General features: G+C 39.8%; 1 protein-coding gene across 1 annotated transcript; it reads right to left on the reverse strand.

Annotated features, from left to right (window-relative positions):
- Nucleotides 1–17,360: 17,360 nt before the first annotated feature.
- Nucleotides 17,361–21,374, reverse strand: LOC141655290 (protein FAR-RED IMPAIRED RESPONSE 1-like). Its single transcript, XM_074462377.1, has 4 exons — nt 21,254–21,374; nt 19,746–19,798; nt 18,092–19,238; nt 17,361–17,740 (listed from the first exon to the last, which is right to left on the reverse strand). Exons 1-4 carry the CDS (start codon nt 21,372–21,374, stop codon nt 17,361–17,363), a joined length of 1,701 nt encoding a protein of 566 aa, XP_074318478.1.
- Between the last annotated feature and the right edge of the window lie 6,371 nt (nt 21,375–27,745).

Here is a 27,745-nt window from a genome sequence, read left to right on the forward strand (position 1 = left end):
CCTAAGAGGAACTTGAGGAAATGCAACTCCCGAGGGATATGCACGGATCATCTTTGCTAGTCCCACCAGGATCCGCTCGTCCTCAGCTGAAGCACGGTTATCCTGTAAGAAGATGCGCTCGGATCACAGGGGAGACGCTCGTCCTGAGGCTCTTCAATCCGCTCGTCCTGGGATCAGGCCGCTCGGATCCTGGCACTTTGGCACACTCGGATCATGCTCTGGGACGCTCGGATCGTTGCTCTGATCTGCTCGTCCTGAGCTCGGGCTGCTCAAATAGTTGGACAGAGATGTTCTCTTGTTTGGCTCCTTAACAATCCGCGAGGATTATGTTGGGGATACAAGGATCTTTTTATCATTGCCTATTTCACTCTATTTATTTGTTTAGACCTCTAGTGTTGGTCTTCTCTTTGATGCTTGGTCATTGGATGCAATCCATTTAGCTCCATTTTGCCTCATTAATGCAAGGTTAGCAATCCTCTCCTAACAAGGACACAAAACCTCAAAGAATATGCAAAATGGGAAACTAAAGATAATAAATGACCCAAATATATGCTAGAAAGCATGGGAACAAGGTTAATTCGGGGATTAAATGTGCTCAAATATGAGTCACATCAATGAGGTGGACAAATGGCCATTGGGTCGACTAACATTGTCTAAGGTGAAGTACCCCCGCTGTCAAAACAAGCCCTCTGATGAGAAGGACACTAGAAATACGATGTTGGCTATACCAAGGTAACCAATTTGGGGTTTATAAAATGTGATTTCTAAACTATAGAGGACAAGGAGAAAGATGCCATTGGCAAGCCCTACGCCTCTCCTGATTTCAACATCATGTACAACACCCGATAAGAAGTTTATTCAGATTGAACTTCCCCCTGGTGTTGAAGATGATGACGAGTTGAAAGCTAGGGCTTTAGATGTAAGTGTTGTGTTATAATTGCTTAATTCATGTACTGATTTTTTTAATATTTATATTTGAAAAGCGGTATATGTTGTATAGCTGGACTTAAAAGCTTTTTTTTTTGCCAAGTGTAGGGTGTACACGAGCTGTACTTGAAGATTCAAAGGAACGCTATGGCCTTCTATTTATGGTATGCGGATGCAACGTCAATGATCAAGAATTTAACTACGGGGACTAATTCTTCAACTGGTCTTGTTCCGGCACAAGCGACGACCAAAAAAATTTTTCGAAGGTGCAAAGTGAAGGAATATTTTGAAGAAGTTGAAAATATAGCGTCACAAATGAAGAAATCTCTTGATAAAGCTCCTTCATTGTCAGATGTTGGAATGGTGGCCAAGAAAAAATACCAAGGGTGAGCCAAGATGTGAAAAAAAAAACAAGGTTGAAAAATTGAGTTTACGCCTATCGTAGAGGGTGTATCACTTACTAAGGATGATGCTTGATTTGGTTGACAAAGCAGGTGATGGGGTGGTATCATAGATTATGGAAACCGTTGATTTTTATAACACCGCTGAACTGATTGAAGCCTGTCGACGAAAGGAAGAGGATTGTGGGGGAGACAAAACTGACTATTCTCAATTAACTGATCATCAGATTTTAGAGACAATTTATAGCCCGGCTGAAGTTTCGGAAGCTTTATGAAGGCCTCAGTAAATGGGAAGCAGAAAAGTGGTGAAGGGGAAGTGGCTGTTACTAGTGGCCCCTCTGAGGTGGCTGAACATGTTGTTGAGAAGGATGATTCAGAAGTAGTGGATTAGGTGGATGCGGATGTGGTAGTGCAGTCAACTGAAGATGGTTCATCTTCATTTCAGTTGAAATTTATTTCGACTTCTGATATTGAGAACGCGCTGCAAGGTTTGTTAGAAGGGGATGTGGTAACCAAATCAAAAATTGATGGTGACGGTGAAGGGACAGAGGTTAGTGCACAGAGAGCTCAGGATGAGTTTGTGTAGGGAATGGATATGGAGCCGTCTCAAGCAGGGGATAATGACTCGCAGGAATTGCCGAATATGGAGTTGACTTTTTATACAACTGCAGACATTAAAGAGGCCTTCCGGGGGGGTGCCAGATATTAGTTGTGCAGAGACTGTGGAGCAAGAACAGGGGCCTCCCTTTGAACCTAAACCACTGGTGAATGGATCAGCGCCTGTTGAGGCTGTGGATCTTAGCGGTGTCAAGGGATCGGACCAACGTGTTGACCAAGCCCTCTTCAGTGAAATGAAGTTTTCGGAGGTTGAGTCGACAGTTGTTTCGACCGCAGACCTAAAAGATTCATCTTGAGAAGGGTTAGAGATCGATTGTGGCATGGTCAACGAGTAAGAACAAGGTCCTCCTACACAACCAACTTGTCCCGGCTCATTTCAGAATGAGGTTGTGGCTATGGATGTTGTAGAGGGAGCAGATAAGGTGGTTGTTGAAGCACCCTCTTCTGAAATTAAGTTGCCTGAATTTCAGTTGACCTTTTATTCTACTGCAGAGCTAAATGAGTTATTTCGAAGGGTTCCAGGTGAGGATTTTGGAACGGGTGATATGGGAGACCCTTTTGAACCAGCCGTTCCTGCGGCTGGTCATGAAATATATGTCCCCCGGAGTAACCTGGACCACCACCCCTTCTTATTTCATTCAAGTGAGCACCTGCAGTGCATGGATGTGGTCCCTGAGAATATTGGTTGTACCATTGATTGTGGGGTACCTACGGCAGATCTGCAACACAATAAGAATTTATTCAGCACTGTTTTTAGTGTGAGGAAAGACGTCCTGGACTACGTCTTTAGCATATCAGAATCTTTTTTAAATGGGTGAGTCCATTAACTTCGATGTCAAACATAGTAATACTGGGACCGTTCTGAAGTAGTCTATAAGTCGTTGTATACATTTTTGCCTAATAAAGGGGTTTTTTGTAGGGATCAATTGGCAGTATTTACCGAATTTTTTTTCGTGTCACGGGAAGACATGTTAACCCTCGAACCTGGACATGAATTTATGTGTTCTTTTATTGATTGTTGGTGCTTACTAATCAATAAAATGATGTATGACGAAACTGCACCAGTTGCATAGTCTCGTTGTTTCTTCGGGCTTAGTCACACCGTACGTGTCTTATCCTCACTCAATTCCATTTGTATAGTTTTCACTTTAATTTTAACTTAAGTGTGTCACTTTAATAGCACTGGTCTTCGTTTGAATAAAGTGCTGCCCTGGATATTTGGAACGCCAAGAAGAAGGGAATAGTTATTGACAAAACAGATGACATCCGGTCCTGGTGTGATGCTTGGATTCAATCCTGTGTATCTCCATTTCAACTTGATTTTGATATGGTAAGTGTAAGTGTAAAAGTGTCATTCTGATGGAAGTGTCATTGAAAGTGTAGATATGGTCAAATTGGAAAGTGTAAATGTGATTAAATAGAAAGTGTAAATTTTATCATATTGAAAGTGTAAACGTGATTAAATAGAAAGTGTAAATGTGACCAAATAGAAAGTGTAAATGTTATCATATGGAAAGTGCAAATGTTATTGTTTAGCAGGATTTTTACTGAATAAGAATGTCTGCCGGGGAAGATTTTAAGGGGTGATCTAACTCAATTTGACTACTTTGACTAATGTAATTAAATAGATAAATGAACAGAAGAAAGTAAAGACAACGACGGGGATTTATACGTGGAAAAACCCTGGGAATAAGAGGAAAAACCACGAGCACCAAGCCAGGAGGGGTTTTCACTATGATTTTGGGTTGCCTGATAGGGGATTTGTATGTCAGGCGTTTTGCTAAATACGACGGGTTAAGAGTAAGAGTAAGTGCAATGTTCGAATTCCAAACAATGATTACAAATAAGCGTAATAGTGTGATTGCATGAGTGAATAAGCAAGTGTCCTTCTTCTCTAATCTTCTTTATCATTTATACTAGCCTTCAAACGGTCTTCTTTAGTTGTTTTTAGGTTTTCCTAGTAAATAGGCCTTGTCCCCTATTTACTCGGGAATGGTTGGTTGACTTGGGAAGTGGCTGCCTCTTTTCCTGCTAGTTTGAGAGTGTCAATAATATTGTGAAGATTGTTGAATGAGTCTTCCATATAAATAGGAACTACTTTGGAGATCTTTTGAGGTTGCCTGACGCCCTTAGGATATTCTTTATCGTGTAGCTTGGTGAGATGTTTCCTCAGGCTTGGCTAAACGGGTGCCTGACCTGTCTTTCCTCCTGGCTGGTGCCTGCTCAGGTGTTTTGTATAGAATGCTTTTTATCTAGGCTTGGCTTTGGATACTGCCTGATCCTTGTCAGGTCAGGCGGGGTAATTCTAGGCCCAACAATTGCCCCTTATCTTCTTATTCCCAGTGGATCTGGCCAGGGATAAGGAGATAAAAAAAAAATTCGGCCCTCTTGCAAGAAAATGTTTGAGGATGTTTTACCGGAAAAGAGTTTGAGTTCCTTTCAACTTCTATAATGGCTAGTACTCATTAATGAGGTAGGTTCATCAAACCCTAGGAGAGTCATAATTAGATTTGTCCACTTGTGCTATCCGTTGTGTTTTTGCGGCTATAATACCCTTGCAACGTCCGTTTTGCGTTCACATTCTTCAATCTTTCCTTCCTTTCTCTAAAGTTTCTGTCTCTTCCAAAATTCCATTTGAGAAATCAATTTCTTCCTTGAAAAAATTTCATTCTTCAATTAGATCTAACATAATGGCTGGAGGGAGGAGAAAGACGGTTGCATCTAAAGCTCCTGCTGAGGCTGAGAAGGTTCCTGCTGTTGTTGATGTTCCAGATGTCATTCCCGAGGACGAAGTGGTGGAGATAACTGCTCCTCCAGAAATTTTGTCTATGTCATACAAAGAGGTTGAATATACTCATGTGAAGGCTTTGGTTGCTTCTTTCTATGAGGCTAATCAATCGAAGCTATCTTTTGAACATTATCTGAAGGGCAGGGGTCTTATTCCTGCTGAAGCTGACGTTTGGATCCCTGAGAGCGGTCCAGTCAGGGCCAATTGGAGTAGTCCAGGCTAGTTTTATATCTTTAAATGGGCGTTCAAGGGTGGATGTCAGCTTCCCCTTTCTCTTTTTATGGTCAAGTGATTAAGGCTACCAGGGTTCCTCCATTCCAACTCATGCCAATGGTTTGGAAGATCATTCATGCAGTTGAGCAATTATGTACTAAACATAAGTTGGTCATTACCCTGGAAGATTTTAAGAATGTCTACCATTTAGAGAGTCATTCTCTTGGTCGGTTTAATCTCCGAGCCAGGTAGAAGATGGCTCATCGGATCACTAATTTCAATTAAGGAGATGATAAGGGATGGGCCCAGGCCTATATGTTCATCAGGGTTGATTCTATTGCCCCTGATCTGGATTACCTTAGTTACCCTGCTGTTGAGGGAGGTAGTTTTTTTTTCCTGCATTGTATTCTGATTAGAGATGATTCATATTATTTTGAAAATATACTTACTTGCTTTTGTTTTTGTAGTGACTGATTGGGCAAATAATCCTGATGCTGAGGGGTCGTCTGACCGGATTGCAGCCTTCATGGCGTTTCTGAAGAGGAGAGAGCATGGCCTGCCTGTCTGGGGCAAGCACCTATGCCTCGTTTTAAGAAAGTTAAACTAAGCACTTACAAACCAGTGAAGGGTGCTAATGCTTCAGGGGCCTCTTCATTAGGGAGTAAGTTTTGTTGCCTTTGCTTTGTAGATTTTTTATTTGAACATGTGTTTATATTGCTGATGTAGAACCTCGTCGTGCAGCTACTAGGGCTTATGCCAGGATAGCTAGTTTTGGTTTGTCCCTGGTGAAGGCAGGTGTTTCCCAAATTATGGGGGAGAAATCCAAGAGTAGTGAGGCTACAGGGAGTGACAGTGCAGTTCAAATTCAGGAACCTATTCAAGAGGTACAGCTGGCATCCCCTGAGAAGGTTGTGGATGAGTTTGGTCGGGCTGAAAAGAGGAAGAGGGTATATGAAGCTTCAGGTGGGGTTCATTAGGTTAGAGGGTTAGAGCTCGGCTAGATGAGGTTCAGTTTGCTAAGGAACAAATCCAGGCTCAATCCTTTATGGTTGACGATCCTTATTTTAAGTATCAGGAAGATGATTCTTCTGCTCGTGCTTTGGCTGCCATGTACCGTACCAGGGATTATGCTGCCAATCTAATCACTATGTTGCAGGAGGTAATTTCTTTTTGTCTGATTTGTATTGGTTATTATTTTTTGTTTTTGTGTGGCCTGAATAGAGATGTTTTTGGCAGAATGTAAACGATACGTTGAGGGGTACCTGTTAGCTGGATTCTGTAACCAACCTCAAAGATACCTTAGATTGGGAGGTGAAGATTCTGAAGAAAGATGCTGTGAAGCTTAAAGCTGAATTGGAAACGGCAAAAGCTGAGAATCACTCTTTAAAAGAGGATAATGAGGCAGGGAAGGCTCGGTTTGTGGTGGAATCTCCAAGCTGAGTTTTGCTCAAGATGCCCTGAAAGCTCTCCAGGCTAAATTTGACATTGTCCAGGAAGAATTAAAGGCTGAGAAGCAGGCTATGCAGAAGCAACTAAAGGTAAATGAGGAGTTGGCTGTTGAGAGGGATTTGGTGCAGGGCAGGTATAAGGATGCTGCTCTTTACTTCTTTGGTAGGGGTCGTGTAGATGCTATGAAGGAGCTTGTTGAAGTCAGGCCTTTCTGGGATCCTGACCAGAAAATAGCCAATCTTAATGCTAATTACCCCGAGCTTTGCAAGCTACATGCTGATGAGGAGGTGGATTCTCCTCTGTCCAAGGAGAAAAGTGGTGATGCTGAGGAAGGAAGGGATGATGAGGAAGAGGATGATGAGGAGTCTGTTGATGAGGGGATCAGCTCTGCTACTGTTTCCAAGGCAGGCTAATTTATTTTTGGTTTATTTTTGAAGTAGTAGTTTGTTTTATTTTGGCCCATCCAGGGGGGATGTTCCCTGGACAAACAATGTTTTAATTTTTGAGAATTTTTTGCGTTATCTAGGAGGGGTGTTCCCTAGGTAGCTACATTGCCTTGGTATAATTTGAATCCTCGTGTCTCTTGATTTCTTTGAATGACTTGATTCGTACCTGTGAATAATGCATTTTGAAGTGTTTTGTTAGAATAATGCCTGTCAGGAGAGCTTATGGCCCTCATTCCACATTTAGGAAAGGATGGCTTTGTTGTCTGCCAGGAGGGATTTTTAGAGAGGGGGGTGGTGGTGGGGGAGGGGTTGCCAGTCAGGAGGGCTTATGGCCCTCAGCCTGTCAGGAGGGCTTATGGCCCTCAGCCTGTCAGGAGGGCTTGTTTAGACAAGTGATCTGGTCTATTCCACCATCGTACTTGTCTTTTATTTTTTGAACTGAGCTCAGTTTACTTTTTGGGTCAGGCAGGCAGGTGCCAAGTTGTTGTAGATCATTTCTGGGATGCTATTCAGGTTGGCTGGAGTGGCCCTCAATCCTGAACATTTATTTAATCCTATGTGTAATATATAACTAATGGACAGAAGGCGTAAAACAAGTTTTCAGGATTCGATATAGTAAGATTTAAATAGACAGGAATGATAGAGTTTGCATAAAAGATAATAGGCACATATTCAGGCAAGATAGCAGGTAGCAGGAAGACATAATTTGTAGAGGGTTTGCTATATAAAACTTAGTCAGGCATATAAAGAGTTAATAGTTTTACCTGGTTTTGGTTTAGACATGAAATAACTTTAGGTGGGAAATGTTCCAAGATCTGGGGATCATTTCTCCGTCCAAAGTTTGCAGCCTATAACCTCCCTGTCCTACTATTGAATCAATCAGGTATGGCCCTTCCCATGTGGGAGCTAGCTTGCCAACATTTTTGTCCTTGGTGTTAGGGAAGACTTTTCTTAGGACCAAGTCTCCTTCCCTGAACACCCTGATGTTAACATTTTTATTGTAGCTTCTGGCTACTGTTTGCTGGTAGGAGGCTATTCTGATCTTGGCCGCATCTCTCAGTTCTTCAGTCAGGATCAGGCTGTCTTTTAATAGTGGCCTGTTTTCCTCTATGGTATTCAAGCTACTTCTAGTGGTTGGTACGTGAATTTCTACTGGGATTACTTCTTCACAGCCATAGACCAGGGAGTAGGGAGTTTGGCCTGTGGCTGTTTTAGGTGTAGTTCTGTCGGCCCAGAGGAGTAAGGGGAGTTCTTCAGCCCATTTGCATTTTCTTCTTTTTAGCTTTTTCTTCAGGCAACTGATTACTACTTTATTACTGGATTCTGCCTGACCAATGGCTTTTGGGTAGCCTAGTGTGGATGTTATCAGGTTGATATTCCATTGTGCACAGAAGGTTGTTATTCTCTTTCCCACAAACTGTGTACCATTGTCATAGATTATTTCTGAAGGTATCCCATATCTACATATGATGTTGCGTTTGATGAATGATATGACATCCTTCTCTTTGACCTGCCTGTATGAATCTGCTTCTATCCACTTGGAAAAGTAGTCAGTCATTGCTAGCATGAAGACTTTCTGTCCAGGTGCTTGAGGTAATTTGCCTACTATGTCCATGCCCCATTTTATAAATGGCCAGGGAGCTGAGATGGAGTGTAGTAGCTCTAATGGTTGGTGGATGTAAGGGGAGTGGATTTGACAGGCTTCACACTTGGAGATATAGGCTATGCAGTCAGCTCTGAGGGTTGGCCAAAGGTAGCATGTTCTTAGAACTTTGCTAGCCAGGCTTCTGCCACCTTTGTGATTTCCACAGTATCCATCGTGTATATCCTCTATGACTTGTTTAGCTTCATGAGGTTCCAGGCAACGCAGGTAAGTTCCAGCCTGTGACTTTTTGAACAACATGTTATTGATAATGGTATAGGTAAAGGCTTTGATCTTTAGGGCCCTTGCTTTATTCTTATCATTAGGAAGTATCCCCTATAAGAACCAATCATAGTATGGTTTGGTCCAAGAAGTTGTGTCCTCATAGATAGGACAAGTTTGATCAGGTCTTTCAATGGTTGGTTCTAACAGATGGACAATGGGTATTTTATCAAACACAGCAGGGCTGAAATTTGACCCTAGGCTGGCTAAGGCATCAGCCTGAGTATTCAAGTTCTTGGTATTTGGTCAATGTCAAATGAACTAAATTTTTTGCAAAGGTTTTTGACGTAATCTAGATAGAGGACCATTTTTGAATCTTTTGCTGCATAGGTTCCTTTGACTTGATTGGAAATTAAAAGGGAGTCAGTTTTTACCTTGAGGTTTGTCACACCAAGTTCTATACATACCTTAAGTCCAGCTATCAAGGTTTCGTATTCAGCTTCGTTGTTTGTTGCTTTGAATTCACAACTAATAGCCTGAGCAATTAAGTCTCCCTATGGTGATTTCAATACTAGTCCTAGGCCAGTCCCTCTCATATTTGTTGCTCCATCTACGTGTAAGGTCCATTCCTGGCTTGATTTATAGGTGTCTAGATGGTTGACCTCTTTTATGAGGCCTGGTTCTAGGTTAGGGCTGAATTCACCCACAAAGTCTGCTAATGCCTGAGACTTAATTGCTATCCTGGGTTCAAAGGTTATGTCATAGGTGCTTATTTGTACTGACCATTTTGCCATTCTGCCTGATAGCTCGGGATTTCTCTGGACAGATTTGATAGGCAGGTTGGTTCTGATAATGATTTGGTGACTTTCAAAGTAAGGTCTGAGTTTGGTGCAAGACATGATTAAAACAAGTAAGTATTTTTCAAGTAGACCATACCTTGTTTCTGCATCCAGGATACTTTTACTTACATAATAGACTGGGTGCTGCTGGCCTTCAATCTCCTTGGTTAGGACTCCGCTTACTGCTGTTTCAGTGACATATAGGTAGACCGTCAGGGGTTCCCCTTTGTTTGGTTTGGCTAGCAGTGGGGGTGTAGTCAGATACTCTTTAAGGTCCTGGAAGGCTACTTCATGTTCAGGCAACCATTTGAATAATTTGTTCTTCCTGAGGAGGTCATAGAAAGATCTGCATCTTTGTGATGATCTGGATATAAATCTGTTCAGGGTTGTAACTCGTCCTGTTAACTTTTAGATGTCTTTGACTGATTTGGGAGATTCTAGATCCAGGATATCTTTTATCTGTACTGGGTTGGCTTCGGTTCCTTTTTTGGTTACCATGTATCCCAGAAGTTTGCCTAAAGAAACTTCAAAATGGAATTTGGAAGGATTGAGCTTCATATTGAATTCTTCCAGGATCTTGAAAGCTACTTCTAGGTCTCTGACATGATCTTCAGCCTTTTTGATCTGACCACCATGTCGTCAATCTAGACTTCTATTGTACCCCTATTTTATCTTTGAACATCATGTTGACCAGGCGTTGATATGTTGTCCTTGCATTCTTCAGGCCAAAGGGCATTGCTGTGTAGCAGTATGTGCCTCTTTCTATGATGAATGAAGTGTGTTCCTGGTCAGATGGGTGCATCTTGATCTGGTTGATCCACTTGAGGCATCCATAAATGTTAGGAGTTCGTGTCCTGCGCTGGCGTCTACCATTGCATCTATATGAGGAAGTAGGAACGAGTCTTTTGGGCAGGCCTTGTTGAGGTCTGTGTAGTCTACACAAACCCTCCACTTACCATTCTTTTTCTGTAGTACCACCACATTAGCCAGCAAGTCAAGGTACATGACTTCTCTTATCATTCCCATGTCTAGCAATTTGTCTACTTCTTCATTAATAATGGCATTGCGTTCAGAGGCAAACTTTCTTCTTTTCTGTTGCACATGCTTATAAGATTTGTCAATGTTGAGTTTATGTGTAATGATATTAGTATCTATACCAGTCATATCAAAAGGAGACCAGGCAAAACATGAGGATTTACTCTTAAGAAAGCTTACTAATTTTGGTCCTATATTGTCAGGGACATCAGATCCTACCAGTACATGCCTGTCAGGATACTCAAGGTCTAAAATTACTTGATCTGTTTCCATTTTGGTTTCTGCCACATAAGTGGTCTTGACAGGGTACTGTAATTGCTAGGCGAGGGACTTACCTGTCTTGGAAGGTTTCAACGATTCAGTGTAACATTCCTGGGCAGATTTTGTTCACCTTTTATGGTTGCTACTCCCCATTCTGTTGGTATCTTGACACATTCGTGGTAGGTGGAAGGTATATCCCTGACATTGTGGATCCATGGTCTTCCTAGGATAGCATTGTAGGATGACAGGCAGTCCAGGACTCCAAATCTCTCATATGAGGAGACTCCATCCACATATGTTGGCAGGTATATTTCCCCCAGCGTGTTCTTTGTCTTTCCACTGAATCCCACTAGGACATTAGATTTCTTTATAATTTGGCTTTAATCAATCTTCATTGCTTTCAGGACATCAAGCATGATCAGGTTTACTGAGCTGCCTCCATCTACTAAAATTCGCAGAACACGTGCAATCCTGATTTGCATGGTGATAACCAGGCTATCATGGTGTATGTCAGGAATTCCCAGCATATTAGTGTCGTCAAAAGTAATTTGAGGTAATTTTTTAGGTTTAAAAGGAGATCTCATTTTTGACTCCCTGGCGATTTTTTTTGTAGCAGAACTGGTCAGGCCACAGATCTCAGATCCTCCATTGATGAATTTGACCTCATAGATGGGTGGTGCTGGGGGCAGGTCACGTTGTTGCCTTTCTTGATTTTTTTCTTGCTCTGTCGTCTTCCATGTTCTTTGATGGCATCAGGTCTTTCAGGTAACCTTTCTTCAGTAGGTAGGCCACTTGCCTGCGCAATCCCAGACATTCTTCTGTTGTGTGCCCTATGTCCATATGGAATTCACACCATCTTGTAGTGTCTTTCCTTGAGTTGGGGTTGTCTGTCTTCTTTGGCCATTTGACAATGTCTCCCATGTTGTCAAGTCTTTTGATTAATTTTGCAACATCAACAAAGAAGTTATACTCTTGTATAGGGGGATAAGTATAGGAATTACCTCGTTGTTCTTGTGCATAGTTGACTTCTGATCTGTCAGGCCTTGTATAAGGAGATGACCTGGAACTGCTTCCTCTGTGGTTGGAACTTTTCCTGTTGGTTTTGTCATATCCTGAGTTGTTGTCAGTGTTGTCTGCTTTGAAATCTTTATCTTCTTCCAGCCGAATATAGCCTATGGCTAATGCCTGGACATCTTCAAAGGTATGGCAGGGCTTCAAAATCATTGCGTCATAGAAATCACTGTCCAAGGGTAGCCCTTGCATGAAAGCTTCCACAGCTGTTCCAACATCACATCTGGGGATTGACACCTTTTCTTTATTAAATCTGGTCATGTAAGATCTAATTGATTCACCAGGCTTTTGCTTGATCCTGTACAGATCACTGGATCTCTTCTGAAGTTCCCTGCTGCTGGCGAACTGATGGTTGAAGGAGTTGACTAGGTCAGCAAAGGATTTGATGCTTCCATTTGGCAAGTTTATGTACCATTGTAGGGCAGGCCCATTCAGGGTTGTCCCAATTCCCTTGCACATGCAGACTTATCGTAGTTCACTGGGAATAGAAGCTGCCAACATTCTTTGTTTTTAATAGGCTACAATGATTTTGTGGATCTGTGGTCCCATAATAGATTCTCATCGAAGGAACCACAAATTTCTTTGGCAAATTTATCCTTGCTATCACATCAACAGAGGGTGAATTAGCATAGCTTTCTGGATTTGCCTCTTAAATGGGAGTGGGTACTCCAGGAACCTTTTCAAATTTTTCATGGAGTTTTTGAAATTTCCGGAGCATGGCCATCATGATTGTTGTATTGGTTTGATCCGATACAGCCTCTTCATTTGGAATTTCTTCTGAGTCTGTTTCTTCTCTAGCTCTGGACTTTGATGGAGTAGGAGTACCAAAGTTGGAGAAATCAATGTTCCTGATGATTGAGGAGAATGGCGTGCCAGGTTGAACTTTCAGTTTTGATCCTGAAGCTTTGTTGCCTAGCCTTAGTTTCAGGATGGACTCTGATTCCTTTAGTCTTGCAACTTCAGCTTTAGCCTGGGCCATTTTTTGTTTCAGCCGTTCCATTTCCAACAATTATTGTTGGGCAGCAGCCAGTTGTTGTTCAATACTATCTCCAGTCATTTTTTTTTTAATTTTTGTGCTGTTTGGTTTTGGGTTTTGATTATTTTTGAGCTAGATGCCCCACGGTGGGCGCCAATTGTTTTAGCAGGATTTTTACTGAATAAGAATGTCCTGCCATGGAAGATTAAGGGGTGATCTAACTCAATTTGACTCGCCTGACTAATGTAATTAAATAAATAAATGAAAAGAAAGTAAAGACACAAGGAATTATACGTGGAAAAACCCTGGGAATAAGGAAAAAAACCACGGGGACCAAGCCAGGAGGGGTTTTCACTATGATTTTGGGTTGCCTGACAGGGGATTTGTATGCCAGGCGTTTTGCTAAATAAGACGGGTTAAGAATAATTGAGTACTGATTACAATAATGAGAGTAATAGTGTGATTGCACGAGTGAATAAGCAAGTGTCCTTCTTCTCTAATCTTCTTTGTCATTTATACTAGCCTTCAAACGGTCTTCTTTAGTTGTTTTTAGGTTTTCCTAGTAAATAGGCCTTGTGCCCTATTTACCCGGGAATGGTTGGTTGACTTGGGAAGTGGCTGCCTCTTTTCCTGCTAGTTTGAGCGTGTCAATAATATTGTGAAGATTGTTGAATGAGTCTTCCATATAAATAGGAACTACTTTGGAGATCTTTTGAGGTTGCCTGACGCCCTCAATATATTCTTTATCGTGTAGCTTTGTGAGATGTTTCCTCAGGCTTGGCTAAACGGGTGCCTGACCTGTCTTTCCTCCTGGCTGGTTCCTGCTCAGGTGTTTTGTATAGAATGCTTTTTATCCAGGCTTGGCTTTGGATACTGCCTGATCCTTGTCAGGTCAGGCGGGGTAATTCTAGGCCCAACAGTTATTAAATAGAAAGTGTAAATGTGATTAAATAGAAAGTGTTATGTGATCATATGGAAAGTGTAAATGTGGTTAAATAGAAAGTGTAAATGTGATTAAATAGAAAATGTAAATATTATCATATGGAAAGTGTAAATGTGGTTAAATAGAAAGTATAAATGTGATTAAATAAAAAGTAAATATGGTTAAATAGAAAGTGTAAATGTGATTATATGTAAAGTGTAAATCTGATTAAATAGAAAGTGTAAATGTGATGATATAGATAGTGTAAATGTGATCATATGCAAAGTGTAAATGTGATTAAATAGAAAGTGTAAATGTGATGATATAGATAGTGTAAATGTGATCATATGCAAAGTGTAAATGTGAACTATTGTGAAGTGTAACTGTTATAGCTTTTTTCTCACATGCTCCAGCTCTTCATCCCGATTTTATCTGGCAATAATGATCATTATAGCCGTGCTTGCATAAACTTCGCATCTGAGCAGATAGAGTATCTGGACAACCGTTCTTACGATGATGATTTTGAAAAGCTTCCATATTTTGGAATTGCGCGTATTGCGGTAATATCTATAAACAGTATTCATAAATTACCATTAGTGTATATGTATTCTGGAAATGTAAATGTTGTATTTAAATTGACTATTTTTTAATACCTTTACAGTGTGATCTAATGGGCAAGTTTCTGGAGTCTAAAGGGATTGCCAAAGGTTTAAAGGTCGGCGGGTTTAATTTTGTCAATGTAGAATTTAAATGGCAAGGTACGAGTTATTCGAGGTTTAACTGCGGGATTTACATGATGATACACATGTTGCTTTTCTGTGGGAAACCTTTTGACTGCGCCCTAGGGGGGAGGGACATTATTAACCTCATCCGTGCTGAAGTTGTCTTGATCCTGGTCGTGAGTGACCTTAACAAAGCGACGGAAGACGTGCGGCAAAGGATATCCCAATTCAAGGAAACGCATGCTCATGTTCTGAATTCGGGCTCGAATGCTTCTCATAAGCGGAATATGAACGATGAGGAAGAGATTACTTATAGTAAGCTGCCCCGTACCTCAAACCCACCCCCTAATCGTGAAGAAGGAAGCCTCGTAGTCATACCTGCATAAGGGAGCCCTATGGTCATACCTGCCGCCGTGCAGTCTTCAGGAAGCACCCCCATGTCAGCCGTAAGAAGCCGCCCTTGGAGCGGGGGGAATAGTCTGGGATGCTCACTCGGTTGTGGGGTTGCTGGTACTTAGACTCTTGTTGTCTCAACCTTCTTATGGAACAATAAAACTTTGGTCAGGGGTGTTAAATCGTATCGAAAGCATGCGGTGGACTATTGCTTCTAGATGACAACAACTTTGAAAATATGTTAGTATCTCTCAAATTGTTAAAACGTGTTAAATTAATTACGATCTTGAATTTTTAATCAATTTCTATATTTAATTGATTACTATACGTAGGTTTCACTGCAACGAATCAATATCTTGGTTCAGTAGGCATGCTGCGCTACGCCGGTCAGTCATCATGTCCATGCTTCCTAAGGTTGTAATGTCGCCAGCTGTGATTGAGTCCTGGGCTGTGTTGCTTAACCACTTGGAGTTGGCTGAATACTTACTTCCAAGGATGGCCTTCTTTGGGTTACGTCATATGGTACGCCCCCTAAAGCCTAAAAGTCATACATTAATTTCCTGGTTATTATGTAGTCTCAACCACTTCTGTGAACATGAGTGTATCATGCAGCTGTTGGATATACCTGAACAAAGGTTCACAGTCTAATACCATCAATGATTGGCTATACCTAATTTGGGATACCTTCATCCAGGACTGTGATAAAACTTTCAATTTAAATGTTGATTTTATCTTCATACCTGTCAACATTGGTGGGCACTTTTCATGCGTATGTATAAATTTCAGAGGACAGACGGTAGATCTCCTTGACTACCAACCTCATCCCAACTGGGACCAGTCTCAAATGTGCAAAGTTACTCGTCTAGTTGTAAGTCTGATGCCAATAAATCATATTCGAATAGGATGAACAATATATTGTTTATTTAATTTTACGTGCTTTCATTGCAGGCATCACCTATGAGCGATTATTTGGATGCCAGAACCGTCAACAGGGGATACCACATTACTAGCTTTAAGCATCGATAAATCCCGTTCAAGCGGCAAATACCCCTTCCTAACATAACAGGATCCGGGATATTCTGTATGATGTATATGCTGATGTACGAGGGTGAACCTTTTGAGCATCCAAACTTGGAGAGGAAGAGGAATCGACGGTACTTGGTAGTCGAGTTGGTGGCAACCCTTGTACTAGCTGACATAAACATCAACATAGACATTTTCATGGTGAAGGTGAACAAGTTTATAGCTGGAAAAGATGAATTATGGGGGAAGTTACAAAAGATGCACAAAGTGAAGAATGTTTTGGGGAGAAAGTAAACCATTTATGAACATGTTATCGTTTTTTTTGGTTGTAACAAACTATTCGTATTTTGGTTGGCAATGTTGAAACTAATGTCTGTAATGTTATCGGTCTTTTGTGGACATGTCAGTCAGTTGTTATGATAATTGACAATCAATTTAAATTGATTCTTAGTTTCATTCATATGAAAGTGTTATTGAAAGCGTAAATGTGGTCAGATGGGAAGTGTAAATGTGATTAATTGGGAAGTGTGAATGATATCACTCTGGAAGTGTAATGTGTCATATAGATGAAAGTGTAACTGAATGTGTGAGGAAAGGTTAGATGTGATAAGATCGCAAGTATAAATTTGTGTGAGGAATGGTTAGATGTGATAAGATCGCAAGTGTAAATTTGACGATACTTCATTGAAAATTAAATGTGGTCAGATGGGAAAGTGTAAATGTGATTAAATGTGAAGTGTAAATGCTATCACACTGAAAGTGTAAATGTGTCATACACATGAAAGTTTCATTGAAAGTTAAATGTGGTCAAATGGGATAGTGTAAATGTGATTAAATGTGAAGTGTAAATGTTATCACACTGAAAGTGTAAATGTGTCATACACATAAAACTTTCATTGAAAGTTAAATGTGGTCAGATGAGAAAGTGTAAATGTGATTAAATTAGAAGTGTAAATGTTATCACACTGAAAGTGTAAATGTATCATACACATGAAAGTTTCATTGAATGTGTAAGGAAAGGTTAGATTTGATTTAATCATAAGTGTAAATGTTACTTGAAATAACATTGTCAATTCAAATAAGTTCATGTAACACAATGTTTGGCAATTCAATAAAAATAGAGACATTTTGGTCTTATGACAGTGTAACTCTGACGCTTTGACTGGGTAACTTTGTTACTCAAAGTTACACCAACAACAGTTGAAAGTGACGCTGCCATGAGACCAATTCCTAATCCCTCGTTCCAGTGATAGCACATCAAAGTTTCAAGTTACACATTTAAAATACAAAAGCTACATTATCTCTATTGTGACGTCTATTCTTCTTCTGATTTCAGCTCCTCCTCCTCCTCTCCTTCATCTTCTTCTTGGTCAGACGACCCCTCGCACAATGGTGTGTGTTCTAAAAAGGGGTTAGGGCAGTTCCTTTTTGTCGTGATTTGTAATTCTTTTGCAATTCTTACACTTGCATTTGGGTTTTCTAGCCAAGGCCAGTGCTTTTGTTTTGGTTGACAACATTCTTTTACCGCTACCCTTGTTTTTTGAGTTCTTAGGTGGGAATATCGTCACCACCTCATTGGCCGTACAATGCAGAATTTTCTCCATTTGTTGATTTTTATTCAACACTTCCCCTAACGGTGATAGCTTATCCTTAAATCCCCTAATTATAGCGGAGACGCTTTCAACATCAGTCACACCTTTGCCTCGACGGAGCCCTACCATCTGATGAACCTCCGACCACATTATTGACATTGCAATTTGTTTTCCATCTATGATTTCCATGTTGTCTATCCCTTCACCATTACAATTAAACATCCTTAATCAGAGACACTCTTTCGTCCATCTTTTTACAACATAATCGTCTGGTATAGTCTTCATCCCATTTGTTGAAAAAATCCATATTATATGGTGGCATAGGATATCGATTCTTTCAAACATCGTACAACTGTAGCTTGCTTTATGTGTACTTGGGTCATCGGTTAAGGCTATCATGTAAGTGTGAATGTTACAAACAGTGTAAGTGTAAATATGTTTGTATTGAAGCATATGTATAATGTAAGTGTAAATGTCATTACTTTTAAATGTCTAATGTAAATGTAAATGTAAATGACAACAAGTAATTAGTAATCCGTAATTATCTGGACTGTATGCAACTTCAAAATTCTTTCCCTTGGACGAATATTTGACAGTAGTTACCTCTAGCTCGTCTCTCTCAGTGAAACCTCCAGTTCTACATGTATCAATTGAGTATATTGCCTCTTCCTTGAAGGTGTAGAAAGCTGAATAGAAGTACACCTTTGCACCATGACTCTCTAACATCAGATGTGTTGACGTCTTCTGGAACGAGTGCTTATCATTGTTGTCAAGCTCCTTTTGTGTATGTCTTTGTTGATCCATAGCGCTCTCAAAACGCATCCAAAACTCAACCAATGTTCCTGATTTATGCTCAAACCTCTTAAAAAAACTATTTTCGCTCTCTGATCTTTGAGTCGTCCTCATAACAGACACCATCTTTAAGTCTCTGCAATGTGCCATCACCCACTGTCCCCTTATAACATACGTGTCCGCAAACCAATCATTAGCACCAAGACCATGCTCTTCAATAATTTGCTCCCAGATAGCATTGAATTCTGCTACTTCAACCTCCTCGTCCGATAAAATGTCATTAAGTTTTCCCATGAAGTCAGAATAATCACTCCTAGAGACACCAAACTTACTGGGCACTTTGTTCATTATATACCACATACAAAATCGATGCCGCGTTGTCTTGAAAACAAGAGGGACAAATTTGAAAATAACCGGGTCCAGATCTATAATTATGTACTCGGGTCCCCCCACCCCCCCAATTACTTGTAAAAACTGGCTGAAAACCCAATTAAATGACTCATAATCTTCCCTTGCAATTAGAGCCCCACAGAACGTCATTGATCGTTTATCGTGATCCATACCGGTGAACAGTGTGAAAACCATAGAATACTTATTTGTGGAGTAAGTTGGGTCAAATGGCACCGCATCACCAAATATCTTGTAGTTCTCACGGGCATTACTGTCCGCCCATATAGCCCTACGTAGGCTGCCATCATCGTCAATATCGTAGTCAAAGTAGAAGCCTATTCTTGTTTCAATCATTTCCTTAAAATTGTCTACAAACAACTGACCATCACGTTCATGAATGAAACATTTAAAATCCCTATGTAAGTTCTTAAAATCATTTAAGCTTGCTCCAATGTTTTTGAATCCATCCACGTGTTCTTTGCAGATTTTGTAGGTCTTTGTTGCTCCTATCTTCAACTGTCAATGAATAACAGATATGACATATATAACGTGAATGGATTTATTGAATTAGTATCAACAATGATGATATATTTATAACCCTTGAGTTCAAAACGATTATCATCTTGTGATAATCTGCTATGTTGCGCGACAATTTCTAGAACTCTCTGTCCTTGAGTGAGATAAGTTCGTGATTGTGACCCTCGTGGAATCGGTCAATTAATAGAACACCATTCTTCATATATAGTCTTATCCACGCTTTACACCCCACTCTAGTGACTCTGGTTCTCCTGTATGAATTCTCTCCAACTAGTCCGTCACTCTGATCTTTATTTGGCGCTTTGTGAGCGAAATCTTCTCGGTTTCAAACAACAAGTTTTGACTTTATCTCTCCGCCACGCCACTTTTTCATTGTGCACCTACGCACATCAAACCCACAAGCAATGGCGTATATCTTATAAAATGCTACCGCGTCCTCAATCCCCCAAACTCCTGCCCGAAGTACGGTGTAAACCTCTTTTCAACCTCCCTGCACAATTCTTGGTTGTCATGCTGCACTCCATTTTTGTTAAGTGAATCTGTAAATAGGACATGTCAATACAGTTCACAGAGTGTAAATGTTAAATGCAAGTGCAAGCGTAAATGTTTTAATATATGAAGTGTAAGTGTAAATGTCATCATATATGAAGTGTAAGTGTGAATGTTTTTAAACAATCCATTTATCTGAGAGTGTAAATGTGAAGAGAAGCAAAATGTAAATCTCAAATGCAAGTGTAAATGTTTTCAGATATGAAGTTTAAGTGTGAAGGTTTTTAAATAATCCATTTATCTGAGAGTGTAAATGTAAAGAGAAGCAAAGTATAAATGTCAAATGCAAGTGTAAATTTCAAATGCAAGTGTAAATGTTTTCAGATATGAGGTGTAAGTGTGATTGCTGGCAGAAGTGGAAGTGTAAATGTCATCAGATATGAAGTGTAAATGTCAAATGCAAGTGTAAATATTTTCAGATATGAAGTATAAGTGTAATTGCTGGCAGGAGTGGAAGTGTAAATGTCAAAGGTAAGTGTAAATGTCCAAGATATGATGTGTAAGTGTGATCGTGGAAGTGTAAATGTCCAAAAGTGGAAATGTAAATGTAAATGTCCCAAAGTGTAAGTGTAAATGTCATAAAAAATGTAGTGTAAGTGTGATGTTCTAAATGTTTAAATGAGTAATATCAGTGTAAATGTCAATAGATGTGAAGTGTAAATGTGATGGTCTGGCAACAATTATCAATTTTTTAAATACTTCATTAACAACGTAAGTGTAAATGATGTCAGATTTGAATTTTGATTGTGATGGCTTTTAATTTGCATAGTCTAATACGTACAATTTTGATTTGAAAAATAATCAGAAGTGAAAACTGGAACAATCAAAATTGATGGTCTGGAATAATAAGAAGTGAAAATTCAAAACTGAAACAATGAGACCTCATTTTCATACGGACGGTGTAAATGTAAATGTTAAGATAAGGACAGTGTAAATGTGATAGTTTGAAAGTACAAATGTCCAACGTAAGTATAAACGTTGTTAGAACTGAAACTTGCATAGTCTAATACGTTGAAAACTGGAACATTCAAAATGGAAGTGTTTTGGCGGGGATTTTACTGAATAAGAATGCCCTGCCAGGGGTGTATAAGTAGGGTGATCTAACTCAAATAACTTGCCTGACTAGTATGGTTTAAGTAAAAGAACAAATAATAAATAAGGACACAAAGATTTTATACGTGGAAAAACCCTGAGAATAAGGGAAAAAACCACGGACACCAAGCCAGGAGTGATTGTTACAATGATTTTAGATAGCCTGACAAAGTGTTGATATATCAGGCGCGACAGGCAAAATTATATTGCTTAAGAATACAAGAATAAAAGTGAGAGTGAGAGTGTGTTGAATGTCCTTTCTGATTTTGTCTTCTCTTGCATTTATACTCGTTTTCCAAGTCCTTTTTCTGCCATTTAGGGTTTCCTGGTAAATAGGGCTTGTGCCCTATTACCCGGAGGTGGTTGCCATTTATCTAGCCGTTGCTTTTGACTATTCTCCATATCTTTTCCTTCTGAATTGGTCTTCCTTGTTTGTAGGGAGTATATATAAACTGCTTGGTTGTTGCCTGCCATGCTTGTTCAACGTTTGTTTTATACCTGACGTGTTCTCCTTTCAGGCTGCTGGTTAGCTATTGCCTACCTTACATCAACTCCTGTTTGGTGCCTATCCATAATTGATAAATGCTTGGTTTCAGGTGTCTTTAGCTTGGAACTTGGTTTTGGTTATTGTTTGGCCTCTGTCAGGTCAGGCAGGATAATTCTGGGCCCAACAATTGCCTCTTATCTGCTTATTCCATTATTGGGTTTGGCCAGGAATAAGGAGATAAAAATTTGAGCCAGGCAAAGAATTTATGTAGGAATCTTTTATCGGATCAGAGTTTGTGCTTGATTCAACTTTTTGTAACGGCTATTTGTCATAAATAGGGTAGGTTCACAAAACCCTAGGAGAGTCATGATTAACCTCAACCACTTGCTTTCCCAGCCGTTTTTAGATTTGCGGCTATAAATACCTTGCCTTGCAGCGTTTTGTTTTCATATTCCAATCTCCAAATTTCTTCTTTCTCTTTCTAAAATTCCCTCTTTGTAAAAAATCATTCTTCAGGAAAAAATAAAATATGGCTGGTGGTAGAAGAAAGACGGCAGCTTCCAAGGCTTCTGCTGAGGCTGAGAAAGTTCCTGTTGAGGTAGAAATGGTTCCTGCTGAGGCTGAGTGACACGTCTGTCGTGTACCTGTCAAAAATAAACTAACTAAACTAACTATATAGCTAGGGAAGTCAGGTCGATCTCCACAGGGAGGCAAGATATTTGTAGAAGTCCGTCTATTTGGTCACAAATGGGGGGGGGGGGTTGTTTGATTTGTTATCTAAACTACGAGATTTAAAAGAAAGAGGAATAAAGGGTAAGAGCAATAAAAGCAGAGAAAAAGGATAAAACTATCAGATAGAGAGGGACATGTCAGGAATTCGGTTCACTACGGTAGTCCAGTGACTCAGCTGTAAATGACTCAGACGAATTAATGCAAGAAGGATGTTGAAAGGTCCTTTCGGTCCACTTTCTATCCTAAAATACCGCTAACTTAACTTTCATTCTCGTCAGGGTAGTCTACTGTTCATACCAGGCCTATTTAGTCCAATCTTTCGATCTAGGATTAATTTTAGCCAGATTAAAGGTTAACTCAGAAGTGTGCACTCAACTGAGTCGAATAAATACAATTAAATTGCTATGGTGACAGAGCCTTGTAATCAATTCATTTAATTCATTTACTACATCGTCACTTTCCTACCGCAGATCCCCTAATCCCAACATGAAGGGGGTTTAGCTACTCATGTCGCTAATTAAACTAACAGCAAATAATCTTCCAGCAGTAAACATAATGAAATAACAATTAAATTGCATAAAAGAGAATTAGGGCAGAAGAATAAATGCAACGAAATGAAGAATGTAAGCAAACAAAGATTAATTATTATAAAGAGAAGAGAAAGGAATTACAATCAAGCGAATTCCGGCGTAAAGAACACAAAATCCAAGCGAAAGTAATCCGGAAATAAAGTTACAATAGAGAGGAATGAAGTACGCAGTAAAAGTTTGACAGAAACTAAGTAGTGAATAAATCTCATGCTAATAACCTAACTAATGTAGGTTTAAATAGGAAAAGAAATAAGTTTTGCGGAAATAAACATAACACGGGCTGTTTAAAGCCCATAATCAGCGAAACCACTCGATCGAGTGGATTAAAACCACTCGATCGAGCAAACACCTCTGCAAATCTACTCGATCGAGTAGAAAGTTACTCGATCGAGTAACTGGTCTATCTGCAAGCTAAGGATCGAGTGGAAAACCACTCGATCGACCAATCTGGGACGTAGAAACCACTTGATCGAGTGGTTAAACTGCTCGATCGAGTTCTTTATCTTCATTTCAGCTCAAGTCCGCGCCTAAATACCTCGTAATCCGTGCCATGACGCTTCCAAATGCAGTATCTCACTCTGGAAAAATCCCGTCTCCTCTAAATGTATGCAAAAAGGACGAAAAAGGGTACAATTCCACTACTTTCGCGTTCATTTCTACAAAATGGACAAAACGAACCAAAGTAGCCAATTCGGGGCAAAATACTATAAAAACAGTATAAAAATGCATAGAAATACGTGCTGAAATAGGCTAAAAAGACTATATATTATGCACGTATCAAATCTCCCCAAACCGAACCTTTACTCGCCCTCGAGTAAACTCAAAACTAAACTAATGGAACGGAAATGATAACTCAAAGCTAGCTTAACTTGTCTACTTGAACCAATTTAATGCAACAAAATTGACAGTCAAAGCTAAGCAGTCAATACGCAAACGAATTATAAGCTGTTCAGAAATATAGCCAACCTATCGACCTTGCAAGACCAACAAAATCAGACTCTCTCGCGGTCACTCTTCTCTCATGAAGAAAAGGGTGAATGTTATATGTAAAAGAGAGAAGAAAAGACAGTCACTCACCTAATTGCGACCTACATAGCATGCATGCAACAAAAATGAAAGACAATTCAAGTACTAATGCACACACTCCAACCAATAATGTCTGTCACAGCCGAGGGCTTGCAAATAATATGGGAATAGTGAGGTTCAGGTGAAAAAGGCAAAATATGTTATGGGAATGTGGAGGTAAAAGCGTCAAGCTAGTTCCTAACAGGACCATAATAAAACCATCCGAATCTCAACTGACTGAAAGACTAAGTACAAGTGCCCTTCATTTGGCACAAAGCTCACTAAACTCAAACACAATCTCCTCAAAAAGTATAGGATAAAACGGAGGAGTCAGACGGTCACAAACTTCCCTTTATAATACCGTCTGAACGAACTAACTGAGACAAAACAACTTTTTTTCAAACTTTCTTTCTCTTTCTTTCTGATTCACGTTCCAGCTTCTTTCTTTTTTGATTTTTTTTTCATTTTCTTTCACTTTCACGTTTCTTTTTCTTTTGTTTTTTTCAATTCTTTTTTTTCTCTCTTTCTTTTCCTCCTTCCTCTATACTTACATCAACTCTAAACAAGAAATACGGGCCAAAATGCAATGGAAAAACATGTAATACTACGGTTTTATGAGTCTCTGGGTACTCTATCGAGTAGGCCTTACTCTGTCGAGTAAGGGTGTGTTGCGTTTTAAATTAGTTTCTGACCTGTTGGGTACTCGATCGAGTAACCTTGATACTCGATCGAGTAAGGGGGCACTCGATCGAGTACCTCAGCTACTCGATCGAGTAGCTCGGTTAGTGGGTGATAATTCGACGGGTTTTGTTAATAACACGAATTAATATATAAATCTTTCCGTCACTTTCATAATACACCTTTACAAACCTAATAACATTAAAAGGGAGATTCAAGTTACGTTCTTCGCATTCATCTGTGTTGTTGACAAATCCCGGAGTTCGAGAGGTCGGATTCCATCGTTCTTTATACCTTTGTAATCCTTGCGTCGAGGGTAAGATCTACATACAAATTTTATAGTATTTCGTTAAGTTTCGTTAAACCCTAATTTTGGGATTGGGGGTTTTTGTTAAGTTTCTTGATTGGTAGCAATTGCATTATTATATGTTAGGAGGAGGATTCGTAGGAGAGGAATTTTGATACAATCTGTTGTTGAGACCGTCGATCATGTTCTTTGTTCAGGTAGGGTTTCCTACTCGTATTACTTACATAATGTGTGGTGATTGTCTTTGTAATTAGTGTGATTGATTGATTCAGATTTTGTGCTTATACATTGTTGATTGATTCAGACGGTTGTTGATATTGTGGTTGTGATTGTTTGTCTGTGGTTCTCGAGATGCGTTCTCGGCTGAGTGGAGTCACTTGCGGGAGTGGCTTCACGCCCTAGTTTCGCCCTTCGTGGAACCCGCCACGGAAGGGGATGTGCACATTAATGGGACAGGGTTATCGCTCGGTATGATGAGCGGGGCTTAGGTGGGAACGGCTGCGGTCCCCCAGCAGCGGGGGCTGGTCCAGTGGACGATCGGTGACGGAGATGGAGTGGAGTGCCGATTGTGTATGATTGCTTGAGTTTGTGTTGGTTATTTGTACTCTTGATATATAACTTGTGTAAATAATCGACCCCGTTTAAATGTTTTAAAAATTGTGGTGATCCATTCGGGGGTGGTGAGCGATTATTGAGCGGTATGATATGATGCGTACGGGATAGCCGGGATGAGTCATCACGTTGCAGTTAGAAGTCTTCATTTGTGTCGACGATGTCTAGTAGCTTGATAGTTTTATCGATGAAGACGGATTGAGTACTTTGTAATTCCTTTGACAGTCTTGGTTTGAGATATGTAATCACTTAAATTATATTAACTATTTAAATATGTTTCTTTATTGTCTTATGATTATCATTGCCTCGGGTAACCGAGATGGTAACATCCTTATACCTGGGTGGTCCTGGTAAGGCACTTGGAGTATGGGGGTGTTACAAATGGTATCAGAGCGACGATCCTGAAACCTGTAACCAATGAACCCAATAAACATAGGGAGTCAAATAAAATGAACCCGGGGTAAAAGTTGTAGGAGCTAATGCAAAGACTTGAGAGACGTCCTAAAGTCGCGAACTCGCCCTACAATTTTGAACCGGTTACTGTGGGATATGAGTCGGGATCGCTATGTGTTTACCTTGTGTAGTGTGTACCTGTGTAGTGAAGTGTGGCATGAATCAGTGGATGTATGTATGTTGAGAATGGGGAATGTGTAGAAAAGATGGTGATGATGTGATTTCGTAAGTTATTGATTGAAAGCATGATAGTTGTTTTACGATATGGCATTATAGAAATGCGGAAAGAAAATTTGTTTGATTGGAGTTATACATAGAGTTATGGATACATATATGTTGTTGGTAGTGTTGTACGAGTTTATATAGCTGAAAGTTTGAGTAAGAGCATGAATAATTGGTGGAAAAAGATGATAATTATTGCATGATAATAGGATATATTTTTTTATAACTCATGTTGTATGATGGAAGAGATTTTATAAGGTTGTTATGCTAGTAATGGGTGAATATGATACTTGATGTCATATAATTGTGATTTTGTTTACGTAAAGTTATATAATAAAAACATGTGGGTAATATGTGATTGGTAAGTTGAATGATATATGTGCACCGAGTTATTTGTTGCTTGGCTTTTGAAGTTAGTAACATGTGGTTAGGGATACTGGTTCTATGAGAATCGAGTTGTTTTTGTTTACCATGTTGTCGTTTAAGTTGTTGGGAAGTAAAATCAAGTAGTTGTGTTTTCGATTATAGGGAGGTTGTCTTTAAACTGTTATAATTTGAGATGCATAAATGATTTTAATGTGATTCCAATTGGAGGTGATAGCTTGTCCTTTTGCAATTCTAACGATAGGTCACACGCCCAAAACGACCAAGAAATGACTGAGTTATGACTGTTTCGAAAACGGGACGAGTCTTTGAGAAATGCATAGGTACTCGATCGAGTAGCCTTGATACTCGATCGAGTAGGGGGGGACTCGATCGAGTACGTTAGTTACTCGATCGAGTAGCCCTGGTAATTTGTTTTACGTGCTTCTGATCTTCACCTACTCGATCGAGTAAGTCACTTACTCGATCGAGTGTCATGTACTCGATCTAGTGACCCCTGTTTTGGGTCATATGCTTATCTTTTGAATTCGTTGCATATTATGTTTAATTCAAAGTTGTTATTTTGCTTCTTTATGCATTATTTTACATGTATGTTGGTCTTGACGCGTAAGTTACCCAATCTTGTGGTGTAGTGAGTGGTTTTTGTGGTGAGTATGAGTTCGGTGGGAGGACATGAGTTATACGTGGTTGTAATAGATAGTGGAAAAAGAAAAGGAAGATTGTTATGGCTTAATTGAGACATAGAACATGTTTTCTGAGATGAAATGAGATGAGTGATATGAGTGTGTGTTGAGTAACGTAAAAGTAAGTGAATGTGGGCAATGGATGATGTGAGTCTAAGGAACGTGAGAATGAAAGGATTGAGAGTAAGGATATGGATAGTGAAAACTTGAGATGTGTAAAGAATTATGGAGGGAGGTAGTTAAGAGCCGTGTGGGTTAAGAATATACATAATGAAAGTTCATTTTAAAGGGGTTGAGGAGAGTGGTATATAGTGAACTTTGTGGAGACATGTCGCGGGGTGGAGATTTGGCTTTTTAAGAGGTGAAACTATTGTGGGTTTTCCTTGGGCAATTAGCGGTATGAAAGGAATTTTGATTTCTAGAGATGTAAGAAGGGAGATGCAATTGTTGAATAGTAAACGTTGATTCTATGGATGGGTTAGTGGCAAGGGTGATTGATGACATAATAAGAGAATATTTGTGGTAAGAAAGAATGAGATGATATCGATATAAAATAATTAGATGTGAGTTTTGGAGCAGTGAGAAAGTAACCGGAACACTAAAGAGTTAGGTAGAAGTGATAAGGAGTTGAA

Source organism: Silene latifolia, chromosome 5 (genome assembly GCF_048544455.1).
Source record: "Silene latifolia isolate original U9 population chromosome 5, ASM4854445v1, whole genome shotgun sequence".
Classification (NCBI taxonomy): Eukaryota; Viridiplantae; Streptophyta; class Magnoliopsida; order Caryophyllales; family Caryophyllaceae; genus Silene; species Silene latifolia.

Excerpts from the sequence above, each read along its gene's own strand:
- LOC141655290 (XM_074462377.1), bottom strand. The coding sequence starts at position 21,374 with ATGGCAGGCAACAACCAAGCAGTTTATATATACTCCCTACAAACAAGG. Across the intron at positions 19,799-21,253 it reads TAAATGGCAACCACCTCCGG|ATTCACTTAACAAAAATGGA; the intron begins GTAATAGGGCAC and ends TCCTATTTACAG. Across the intron at positions 17,741-18,091 it reads GAATTTTGAAGTTGCATACA|GGATAGACAACATGGAAATC; the intron begins GTCCAGATAATT and ends GTAATGGTGAAG.